At 44.1% G+C, this 12,845-nt stretch overlaps 1 protein-coding gene across 4 annotated transcripts in view; it reads right to left on the minus strand.

The window, feature by feature from the left end:
• Positions 1–12,845, minus strand: part of LOC126541311 (reticulophagy regulator 3) — a 42,122-nt gene that overhangs the window by 16,382 nt on the left and 12,895 nt on the right. For 3 of the 4 annotated variants that reach the window (XM_050188041.3, XM_050188040.3, XM_072286525.1), the window contains exons 4-6: positions 9,538–9,622; positions 9,331–9,450; positions 5,984–6,202 (exon numbers count right to left, since the gene is read on the minus strand). In XM_050188041.3, the coding sequence (XP_050043998.2) occupies positions 5,984–6,202; positions 9,331–9,450; positions 9,538–9,622 (424 nt within the window). The remainder of the gene's footprint in view (positions 1–5,983; positions 6,203–9,330; positions 9,451–9,537; positions 9,623–12,845) is intronic. The other variant, XM_050188043.3, reaches the window with a different exon arrangement.

Below are 12,845 nucleotides of genomic sequence, written 5' to 3' on the forward strand. Positions count from 1 at the left end.
CCTGTGACTTCAATAAACAGTTGCAAGTAGTGCCTTGTCCTGTCTGTATTTCTTCTTGTGTGCCGTCACTATTGGCACTATTGGCGTGTCAATCAACCTGTGTAACATCACATAACCATAAACCCACGCAGGGAGAGTTCTTTTGCTTGGATTCATTACTGTACAGTCGAACTCACCTATAAAATGAATAGCTTCGGCATGGTGAACTTTTACTTAGTGTTCTATGGCACAATAAACCGCTTATACAATGTTTACATGCTGCGTTATTGGCTATAACAAATAAAACTGGCTACGCTGTGTCTGAATGCAAAATCCCTGAAAAGAAAGAAAGAAAGAAAGGAAGAAAGAAAAAGAAAGAAGAATTGGCAAATACCACGCCCTGTGAGAATCAATATTATGCGAAGTTAACAAAACGACCATCAGAGCACCAAGATGTAGGCGGCCGTTTCATGACCTTTACGACAAGCATGTCATGACTTATGATTTATGGTCGTCCTACACTCTTGTCATACTTTGCCATATGCGATACATAGCAAGTTAACGAAATGGCCACGAGAGCACCAAGACCTAGGTGGCTGTTTCGTGACCTACACGACACACATTATGATATTCATGTCATCACCAATCATTCATGTTTGTCACACATTCTTGTCACACTATGCCAATTTTGGTACATACTAAGTTAATTAAACAACCATGAGAGCACCAAGACGTAGGCGGCTAGATAGATAGATACTGTCAAAGTGGCAAACGTTTGCCAAGAAATGCTTAGAAAAAAAAAAAAACCCTGCCGCATCTGTCTACATGCCGCAGATGCAGCATGGTATGCCTTCACCATACAGTGAAACCTTGTTAAGCCGTAGTTGTCCGGAGCTTGGAAAAAGTATGCACTAAACGATAGTACTGCTCAACCAAGATAGCATGAGATCGGCCACTTGTATTTATACACTTCACGCAGCAAAATTGTTACCCCTGTCAAGCAGGCAAGTTAAGTGCACTTTCCCAAATCACGCCGCAAGCGGAGGGTACTCGCAGAAGAGTGCACTCTAATCGGAGTGCGTTCACGGAACTCGCTTTGCTGGTCAAGTGCGTGGCCACGCCACCAGCGGTTTCAACGATACAAAATGTAATGGACAGAAAAAGGACACAGAAGTTCATTTTAGCTGTTAAACAGCTTTTAACAAAATAATCAGAACAAAACTTGCTGGTATTGTGTTCTAGCAGGATCAAATGCCGTCTCGTCGCATGCTATCATATTGTTCTGGATTGGCTAGGCATTCGCCATGGCCGGCCTTTTATTTATTTATTTACATTAACCCTAAGGGCCCTCATGCGAGGGTATTACATAGGGTGGGGGGGGGGACACAAACATGAAACATACATAAGAAATAAAACTACATGAAATAAACACACACACACACAAGGAACATAAAATAGATAAATATGAACAGTGGGTATAATATGCACTAATTCATGAAATCACAAGAACATTCTTCCACATATGTTAATATGTACATATAACAATAATAACTAATCTGCTACCACTAACCGTTTTCTTGCAACAAGGTTTGGAAAGATGGTAAGTTAACTTCAGCAGCTATGCGTGATGGTAGGTTATTCCATTCTATTATTGCGCAAGGAATAAATGATTTTGCGTAGAGCGATGAGCGGCACGTTATGCGTTTTACTTTGTTAGCGTGGTCACGGCGCGGGAAGACTGCAGGGGGTGGTGAAAAGAAGTCACCGTGAAACGTGGAATGGTGATAAAGTTTATGAAATAAGGTTAGGCGAGCAAACTGGTGTCGACGTGATAGTGATTCCAACTCGGCACGTTGTTTTAGCGATGTGACGCTGGTGAAGCGCGAGTAATCGGAAAAGATAAAGCGAACAGCACTGTTTTGCAGAGATTCAATGTTGTTGATAATGTTTGCTTGATCGGGATCCCATATGGCAGAAGCATATTCAATTTTTTGGCGGATCAGCGTGATATAAGCAAGTTTCTTTAAGTGTGAAGGTGCGTGCTTGAGGTTATGCTTAAGAAGACCGAGTGCTGGTTAGCTGATGCTAAGACAGTGTTAATATGGTAATGCCAAGTGAAGTGAGACTATAGATGAAGGCCAAGATACTTGTAAGTTGGCGCAAATTCTACGCTGGCCTGTCAACTCTTCCGATAAAAACATTTTTATTTTTTGTTGTGTAAATATAGACTAATATTGTTTTTTACTTATGATACAACTAAAGCAATCGCTTTTTACAATTTTTATTTTATTTTACTCTATTTCTTCAAAAAACATTATTTTAGTCTGTCACCACTTCTTTAGTGCGAGTGCGCTCTGCTTTCCCGTTTAGCACCGCGTAGCCTAAAGTGTCACTCAAGGTTCTGAAGTGCACTCCCCGTAAGTGCAATTAACTTGCCCACTAGACAAAGTGTTAGTTTCATTTGATGCTGCCGCGGCCTAGCAGCGACGACAGCAGCCTCTTAATTACTGAAGCTGCGAGCCAGCTTTTCAGCTAGCCCCCTCTTGCCAGCAAACACTTGCATGGCAGATTCCTCACTGGCGCTGCATATTCTCCGTGCACAAGCACGGTAGCGCTGCAGTAGTTGCGGGGCACTTTTTTCATTGTGGGGTGCTGTTCTCGTCGCAACGGTTGCATTCATGAGGCTGATGTAACGCACAGCTTCTGCCACTCTCAGGCCTGAATCGCCCGGGCTGTTGCTTTCCGTGTCGTCCTCATCACTGTCGTTAGGCGACACGTCGGCAACAACAGAGGCAACGATGGTGGAAAGTCGAACCTCAAAGCCGACATCTCTTCGTGGTCCCAGCAGCGCTACCAAGCAACTTCTTCGCATTCAAAATGCCACACACCATGGTTAAGGGTGAATCCCTGTCACGCGTCAATATCTTCGTGTCATGTTCGATAGCACAAACAATGTCCAATTTTTCTTCTATGCTAAGCACACGGAGTTTTTTTTATCCAAGCTTCGGCATGACACGAGTCCTAGCTTGCACGACACCACAACGCTCTCTGGCACGGCCCCAAAATGATGTTGACGTCAACATGGCTTGACGCGCAAACGCACAGGGCGCTTGGAAGCCATTGTTTTGATTTCTGAGGCTTGTTCTGCCGGGCCACCTGGTGGTGACGACGCACCACTGAGATTGTGCAATCAAGAGTGGAAACCCTACGTGTTAATTGATATGCACGCAATAAGCTTGTACGGCTTATGCGGATACAAAACGCATTATGTTCCAATGGCTGCCGAGCCAGGAACTTGACTTTACTACTTTTAGAACAGAACTACAGTTTAAGCGGGTACAGTTAAATGAGGTGTAACTGTATTCTTGGACAATCACTTTCGAAGATATACTTCGACTTTTGTGACATTTTGTGTGACTAGCACTGGACGTTTCAGCTAACAGCAAAGGTGTTCTCGATAGTATAAGAAGATAGCATGCTACTTGGCACTGTGCCAAGAATGCTGTTGCTCATAAGGCGCAAGTGCTTCTGATGCTAGTCACATGTGAAAGGAACCTCAAAAGTGGTAAACCAAGAAATACGGCACACCTTTTCTGGCCACTTGCAGAATGAAGTCACTCATTTCTAGTCTTGTTTATTCGGGCTTAGAGGCAGTCCTTGTCGAACCTGAATTATTGTTCAACGACTGGAACCTTTATAAAGGTCAAATGCTGTGTTTGCTGCCCCTTGATCTACACGAAAGCCACGAGGAAAGCAAGCAGTGGGTTCACATTTGTGTGAAGGGGCCTGGCCACTCTTAGGCATGCCACATCATCTACAGTTCATCCAAATCTGGCCATAAAATTTATTGCAATATCTTTTTTTTTATAAGGTGCTGCTGTGCTTGTGACAGAGATAAGAGGGGATATTTGGAGATCGCCGGGAGAGGACTTCTTCCTGTAGTGGACATAAATAGGCTGCTGGTAGTGATGATGGTGATGCTTGCAAACCACCAGTTAAACCTTGATATAACCAACTTCAGCACAACAAAATTCTCAACATAATGAAGCACTCAACCTTCTTTAACTTCATGTCCATAGAACACCATGTATTTAGGACCTCAACATAACGAAGTGTGTTAACACACAATTTCAATACAACAAAATTTCACTGCTGCTGCAAAGGGACATCGAGACAATACGTGGAAACTTCCGCGGACACAGATGACCAAATGGATGAATTACAAGTGGCTGTCAAATCCTCTTGCACCTCTCGAATCGCGCGCCTACGACCAAGAGCGACCGACCGCCGAAGCTGAGCAGCGTTAAAGTCCAATTGCGATAAGATACTATTGAGCACAGTGCGCTGTATGCTTTGGGTGCGAGTGAAAGCTTGCGAGGGTGAGCCAAGAATGATAGTGGCTTGATGATGTCTGGCTTTGAGTCTTCCCAAGCAAGTAAGGAGAAAGGCAGAGGAGGGGAGCAGGTTGGCGCGCGTCTCCTATTCTAGAGCGGCTCTGAATGGGCATGGCTGTAAGCGAGGCTGATTGCATAGGCAGCCCCCACGCACCCCTTTAGAGGTAATCTGCAGCATTTGCAAAAGTGAAAAGAGTGGGGGTGCCGACATGGCATGGCATATCATTAACACTGTCTTCCCACGTATTTAGTGCTAGAGATAGTGTAATCTCAAGTTTCGGAGACGCATTGAAGCAAAAGGTAGACGAAGCTTTCGCCCCCCACTGCTGGCGCTTTTCATGATAGTGTTGTCCCACTGTAGGCAACACTATCAGCCGCAGGGGCAAACTGAATGCAGAAGTGTCGCTGGCCTTGCGTCGCACCATTCACGTGGAAGGTATTGTTGACAAGGCATGAAACCGTATCTTTCATCACAGACTCTTAAATTCAACAAACTACAATTTTTATCATTCAAATTTGCCTTTTCCAACTGCCTGATAATTAAGAAATTTCATAGCCCCTTCTGTGCAAAAAAAAAATCCATTGGCAACTGTACTTATTTGCGTAAAAGACCAAATTTCAATATAACGAAGCAAATTTCCGACTTTACCACTTTGTTATATTGAGGGTTAACTGATGTACTGAAACTGCAGCACATTCAGCATTCCTAGCCGTTCGTTTATTAAATAATAAAGAGCACAATGGGAATCCTTTGGAGCAATTAACCAGAGCATAGGGCCTCTCGGTAGAGACTGAGGTTGCTTCTTCATGGTCACAACCTTCATCATGGTCACAGAGTCCAGACCTTACCGACAATTTCTGCTGCTTAATTATAGCTTTTGAGTAACGAGTGCATTCCAGGAAGCCATTTTTGAAGCACACTTGTGATCTTCAGAAAGTCAATAGTGCGTTGTTTCCACTTGTTTTATCACACTGCTAAGAAAGCTGCCAGTCAATAAATAGAAAAATGTAACACTAAACAGTCAAAGAAGTTGATAAGTTCAGGTACAATAATGCTAAAATGGCAATACTGCCTGGTGTTTAGCAGATATGATGCAAATCACAAACCATGACCTTCAAAATTTTTAGCCCACTGCTAGTGCCGCCTAATCCCAGAGGTAATGCTGAAGAGCGACGCAAGTTCTCATGTTCTGGATTCTGTCTCACTGTCAGTGAGTGGTGATGGCCGTGTTTTCCCCTGTTTCGGCATCAAAATCGTTTATTGTTGCAAGCTTTACACAATACAGGCACTTGAATTTCAAATGCATAATTTAGCACAAGAGGTTGCTTTATGCCTTGGCACCACCTGCAGCAAGTTGCTTTTTCATCCACTTTCATTTCCCTTATTGCTACATCTATATATATATTTAAAGTTAATTTTTCCAGTGACCTCTCTGGCTTCATATGGTTATAGAAAACAAAATTGAGCTTATTGATTTCCCTTTTCACTCCGTCTGAAACTAGGTTATCGGCAAGAGAACCCTTGTCAGTAAAGGCTCCGATCCTACCTTGTGCACTCGCATTCACCAACAATAATTTTTCATAGACGAAGAGGAGGACAGGAGACAAACCCAGGGAATCTAGAGGCGGTGCAGTGGCAAGCCCTTGAGGTAGAAGTGATGTGTCACTGTGCGTGCTCGACCTCGTGTCAGACTCCAGAGACAGGCTGAGCTGCTTTGCCAAAAGCCTTTCATCCATCTTGGGCAGAAACTCCTCCAGCTCATCTTGCTCTTCTTCAGTGTTAGTGGGACCAGAACCCTCCCCAACACCACCACCACCATCATCATCATCTGAAGAGCACAGAAAGGGTGCCAGGGTGGAGGTTAGAAGATTGAGGAAGGTGAGTTTTTGGGAAACAAGGTGAAAGGCTAAAACTATTACAGGAAATCAAGTATAGATGGTGCAACAGCACAATAAGAAAGACAGCCATGCCTCAACTTTCTAGAGAGCACACCTGTCCCGCCCTTTCCTTTGTGTTCAATCTCAGCTACACGTTATACCAATGCAGTCAAGCTTTGACATAATGAACCTCAACCTAACATAAGTAAGATGTACCATATTTTTTGCAGGTATAACCCCCACCAGATATATAAAAAATTTAACATTAAAGTCAGCGTGCGGATTATATCCAGATTTCACCAACAAAACTTGAATGGCGGAAAACATTGTCTTGAGGTCGGCCTTCACGGCATCGCAGCACAAGCTGCCATGAAGCCACACCTCAAAATATTTTATGTAACAACACAACAACACTCTTCATCCTAACAACTGACTTCTGTGATTGAAATAATAATTGACATAGCAATAATGCTACATGTTACATTGCCCCCATTTTTATTGTATTGTTAAGTGACACTGGTTGTTTATTACAGAAGTTTTCTTTGCCATTGTTTGTCTTAATAACAAGCTTTATATTTTCTTGTTTTTTGCACTGTTCTTTACTTCTTTATATTGTCTTTAAGGTTACCGTAACCACTACTTGATGGATATCTTGTTTTTTTCCATTTTGTTCATGTGTGGGAGTCACAATTTCTAACTTTGGCGCTCCCGGCGTAGTGTACTAATTTTGTGTACACTTCTATGCAAAAGCGACATCGTAGATGAGTGAACTTGAACCTCTAGGCATCTGTGCGTGTTGAAGCTTCCTTCTCCTCCTCTTTATGGGTCGCCATTTCGTGCTTAATAGTTAGTGAACAGTGCACGTGGCGGCGGAAAACTCATGTGTGACCCCTTCTTGCGGCGCTTCCTTGGTCCACGTGAAGCGCTTTGTGATACGGTGGAGAGCCATTTTATTGTTGGAATATTTGGCTCGGTCGCATTTGCTTCACCACCGTTGTTCATGTGAAGGCTGCTCCATTCATGCTGTCATCCTCAATCGTGAATGCTAGTTGATAAAGTGATCAGATTCACGTCACATGTCACGTGACGGATTCGTCCGTGATCACGTACGTCGTGCAAATCTATCTTAATGAGCATCACAAAAAAAAAAGGGGGAGGGGTGTTAACGAGCAGCTGGCTGAACATACCACGTGGACAAGTTGTACGTCCACCAATGGAGACTGCTTTTGAAAAAAATTTGAGCGTTGTTGTATGCAGTTATTTCCGGGGGTTATATGCGCGGATTGTTTTTTCCCCCTTTCTGGGTTGTTGTAGTTGGGTGTGGCTTATATGCAGTGGCGGGCAAAAAATACAGTAATAACTCCTTCCTTTTCACTTTATCTTTTACAATAGCTGTACAATGCATAACTCTTTTTATATATTAACTAATAACCAAATAACTTTTTGTTACAACAAGCTGGCCATGGTGGCTTACCAAGATTTTCCTCTTGACTGGTGAGAAGCTACATTGCTGACACTATAAGAGTTAGTTAAGGTTAAGAAGGATGTCAGGGTTGTGTTAAAAGCATGTGTACACAATAGACTTCTATGGGACCACAGGAAATGCTACACATGCCAAGAGAAAGCAGCTGCACAAAGACAGCTCCACACCTTCTGGCTGCATGCTGGAGCATGCTGGGGGGCTTGACCTGATGATAGCTCTAACGTGAAACTTAAATTTAACTGAAGCAAAGCAGAAACATTTGGTCAAAAAGACAAGGTCTGCAGTCTCTTATGAACATTACATAATATGGTAAGCCTTTGCCTCTGCAACCAAACAGACAAATATACAATGGACACAAAACAGACTTGCACAATGATGAAACTACTGAGGAACATACAATGGTCTGAACTTCACATAGGCAACCAAAAGTGAAAATTTTCAGCATACACTAATAGCTAGGTAGATATGCATGCTGCACTGAAGCTTGGGTGAACATAAGGCCTGCCTACTAGAATGCAGAAGGCTTAACTTGTGCCTACTGGTTTGCAGTTCAGCTGCTAAGCTAAGGAACAAGCATATGGCAAAGGTTATTTGTAATCTTTGGACACTATACTGCACATCAAAGTGCACAGCCTGCAAACACATTTATCTTTAAACTTAACCTCTCTGACAGTCTCTGTTGATTCCGTACAGTTGTAACAAAAGAATGAAGCTCATTTGTTCCCCTTATTCTCATCAGCACTTCAGGCAAATAAATATATATTCCTCGTATATGCACTGTGTCAAAAATACTGTTCATTTGCAATATAACTAGGGGTGTGAAAACTCTGTTTTGAATACAAATAAAATAGTCTTGGCCATTTGATTTGCTTCGAGAATACAATATTCTAAAGCGTTGAATGATGGTTTCTTTTGAATATGTATTTGAGGAATAACACTTTCTGGAGTCTCAGTGAGGAGAGGACGATGAAAGTAAGGAACATTCTGAATGATTCTGCTGCAGGGGAGCTGCAGTTACTGCGTAGGGGCGCCAGTTCCTAAGGAAATGTATGGGCTAGATAAATTACGACCAATAATTTCCAGCAAATCATTATGAATGCCTCCCTTTTTTAGAGAAAGCAATTTCTTATTGGGCTATTCCCACCATGCTTCAGTCCCTTCAAAACAATGTGTGGTGCTGTAGTTTGACACTTCTTGTTTAGAAGAAACTCAACACATGTGCATCTGTTGATGTACTGTGTTCATTTTTTTATTACTCATTGTAATGGTGCACCAGATATAATTGAAAGCAGTTGTTTATCATTTGTAAGCTCCTCAGATGTCTGAACGTCCATTTGCAAGCAGCATTACATGTATTTAACTAAGCCCCGTAAATATGTCTATAAGCCTCTTTCTTTACCAGAAGGACCCCACATAAACTTTATATTTCAGTGAGTTTAGAAATAGGATATTTGATTTGATAATTGGAGGCTGTTCTCAAATAGTATATTCATATTCAATTGAAAATGTCACTCTTCAAGAACCCCTAAAAACAAACAGATAAGAGTAAATCATGCCAAGAGGAGCCAGGAATTGAAGACAAGAATGTTCACTTACTACGCTGCTTCCTCCTAGGTGGCTTCCCAGATGCAATTCTCATAAGTGCATCCGCCTGTTCATACCATGTGGCTGGTATAACATACAGTGCAATTCCAGGACCAAGGGTAACAGCCATCACTGAAAAATAGAAAAACATTCTATATTAGGTGAACGGAAGGTGGCTTTCAGCGTTGGTAAACTGAGAAGAGCTTCTTGTGAACTTACACAGACTGTAAAGTATGAGGACACCAGACACCATTCTTCCCAACACAGCAGTCATAGCAAAAGTTGATGACGCCAGAATGCAGAACTGCGCAGAAGAAAGATAAAGCAATGGCCGTCATAAACAAATTTGCACAAAGAAGTGCTTCCAGGTACAGTGCACTAACATGTGATTGACACAACCAACCTAACTTACTGCTATTCTGCATCCATGAAAACATTAAAGAGACAACGAAACACTTTTCGAATAGGTGAGAAAATGTTCCCAAGTTGTAGACAATCCTACTGTGACCATGCAAGTCAAATATCCCCTTGCACCCAGCTGGGAACTTGCAATCTAGCATAATAAATTACTAGCCTTTAAACACCCCCACCCCTACCCAATAGGCGCTAACCATCGGTCACAGACCTGCACGTCCTTCCACATTTGCCTGGAAACTTGGGAGTGCCAGATGTTAAATAATTCTGCATGTCCTATCGCCAATCCTTTCTGATCCTCAAGCATGATTGATAGATGCCAACCTGTAAAGGTTGCCATAAGCAGCCGGCGGAAAGAAAAAGCAAGAAGCAATAGGCACGCCATTTCTACCAGCACTGCTCCCACAAGGTGACTCACCAGGTCTGGCCATTTAAACTGAGAAGTGCAGTGCACACAATGCGCACCTACGATTACGCCTGTAAAGTATTACACCACTAAGCACTACGAAAAGAGCTGAAATTTCAAACCAAACACCCTGCACCCTTGTCCTCATGGGTACCGTGCTCCCAGCTGGAGAGTCGACATCAATCGAGCAAGTGCACTTATGTAGTTTGTCGTGCTGTGGCAGTGGCACGTGACTTTGAAAGTTATTCAAGGCAACAGCAGTTATATTATTGAGCTGTTGCATCAATAGATGAATTAAAGTTTAGAGAAATAATAAAATCTACAAACTGAATGTCTGCGTGTTTTTGTTTTACTTCATACCATAGCAAGAGAGATGTACTTTCATTCTGTCTCCTTGTTCCAATGGTGTGCAGTCACCCACACAGAGAGTGAAACTATGTCAATTTGTACCATGTACCAGCGTACAAATCATGCTCTATGATTCACTTGCATCTGCCTCAGTGTTTGTGTAGCCCCGACTTATACAGCTTGTCAGGTGCTCTCGTGTACAGCGCGCAATACTGTGCACTGTGCGAAATGAGAAACGCACAGTGCACACGCAGGCCACGCGGTCATCACGCAGGCACACACAGTCAGCCACACACGCAGGCACACACAGTCCATCACGCAGGCCACGCGGCTTCGCCGCGTGGCCTGCGTGATGCCCGCGGCGGTCGATGTGGTTGAGACGCAGTGCAAGAGATGGCGTGAGTGTTGCGCTGCTAATGCCGCCTCACGGCAGGGTTATTTGGGGGCACAGGGGAGAACAGGCTGGTTTTCCCGGTGGGTCGGCGAACAGCGTGGACGTCCCGCGCGCGCGCGGCGACCCATGCTTTTGCGAGACCGCCTCGCGTGGCCGCCTTGGAACGCGCCACCGTTGGCGCGACCGGACACGCGAACGACCAGGCGTCGGGATCCAGCATGGGGCGAACATATTCGCTCGCTATCCGGTCGCGGTGAGTCGGACTTCTAGATTTGTCGCGCGCCCATCGGCATGTTTTGTGGATAGCAACTCGGCTAGCAGGCATTGATCTATGAAAGGTGCAATAAATGCCCTTGTGATTGTTTGCACTACTGTGTTGTCGTTCCTTTGTCCCAAGAGTACAGGAGGAGAACCCCACAGCGAGTGCAATTATTATGCGAGTAAATGCGGTATGTCTATATCGGCTATTGAGGAACCAACTTGAAACATTCTTGCAGTAGAACACTCCCTAGAGGGCACGTAACAATTTCCAGCATATTAGCAAAATTTGCTATGTGGCCTGGTGAGGGGCTCTTTAAAGGGGCCCGGAACCACCCCTTGGGCTTCGTGAAATAACGCATTTCGCGGGTAACATACGCTGCTGTGAACATCTCAGCCAAGTTCTGCTGTCGTATGCGGTGCATGAAGCTTGCAAGCGGATCGCGAAGTAACCTTTCAAGTGCTCTCTTCGCAACAAAAGGCCCTATCCTCACTCTCTTCTAGACACACTATTTCGTCATCGGACGCACTATTTGGTCATTCCCTTAGATGGCTCCTGTTGGCCTATAGCTGACATCAAGCTGTGGTGGGCTGCATGGCGTAGATACCACGGCCACCGCGGGGTGGTGCCAAGAGTCCAATGGCTAAGTGCACTGCAGCTCGCTGAGGACAATCACGTTTGGCTTAAGTTTGGCAGGTCGTAGGAACCAAACGCCAAAGTCGTGGTCTGTGGCAGTCGTGCTTGCCACAGACCAGTTAGTATCGAATATGGTGATGCCCATAGCAGTCTTTATGAAGCAGCGTAAAGAAAGAAGAAAGGAGAGAGAGAAACAAGAGAGGAAAGCTATTCTATCTTGTGCACTCTCATATGACCTTCACAATGGACACTTCTCACATGTGTGCATGTTGAATTGCTGCATTGTTACTGAAAAATTCCCTGTACCTTGGACCAAATTAAAGAAGAGGAAAAAAAAAGCGAAGCTGTGACAGCAATAGCATTGTTTAGCAGTGTGCATGGCTTGTTGGTCGCTGTTCTAACGATTTGTGGGGCAACATGTTCGCACAATGCACCACATGAGGCAACTGCTGCCATGCAGCAGTAACAGCACTCTGGCAGCCACCAGGAGTGCTGGAGGCAAGGTACACTGACGGCGCATAAGATGAATTCAACATTAAACTGTCAGCTGTTTGTAGCTTCCAGTTTACTGTCCGGCTGGATTACTGTATGCACTGTGGTGTGGTATGCACAGAGCTGCAAAGCAGGAACGTTGCCCTTATTTCTTCACTTCACAACGAAACACACTGTGAACTCCTTGAATTTCTGGAGACCTAACCCTCCACACACAGGCCCCGCATGCACCATCAACCATGACACCATGTTATGCCAGTGCCAACAGTACAGTAGACTGCATGTGAACATACCTGGCAAGGAAGTGGGACATGGGAATTGTGCTTTCTACTCACTATACAGATGCTAAGCAGGTGGCTCTGGAACCACTATTCAGATAATGCTGGTCATATATGTTTGCACGCTTCGTTGCAAACAATCACCATGTGCATGGCAGCACCAGGCTCATCAGCCTAGGCGTGGCCCTGATGGAAACAGGCAACACAGAATATGACTAAACTACCACACTAAGGCAACAAGGGAAGGATAGCACACCTGCAAAGGCTGTGTTCTGCCTATGTGTATTCATTCATGCTTTA

This window comes from Dermacentor andersoni, chromosome 2, assembly GCF_023375885.2.
Source record: "Dermacentor andersoni chromosome 2, qqDerAnde1_hic_scaffold, whole genome shotgun sequence".
NCBI lineage: Eukaryota > Metazoa > Arthropoda > Arachnida > Ixodida > Ixodidae > Dermacentor > Dermacentor andersoni.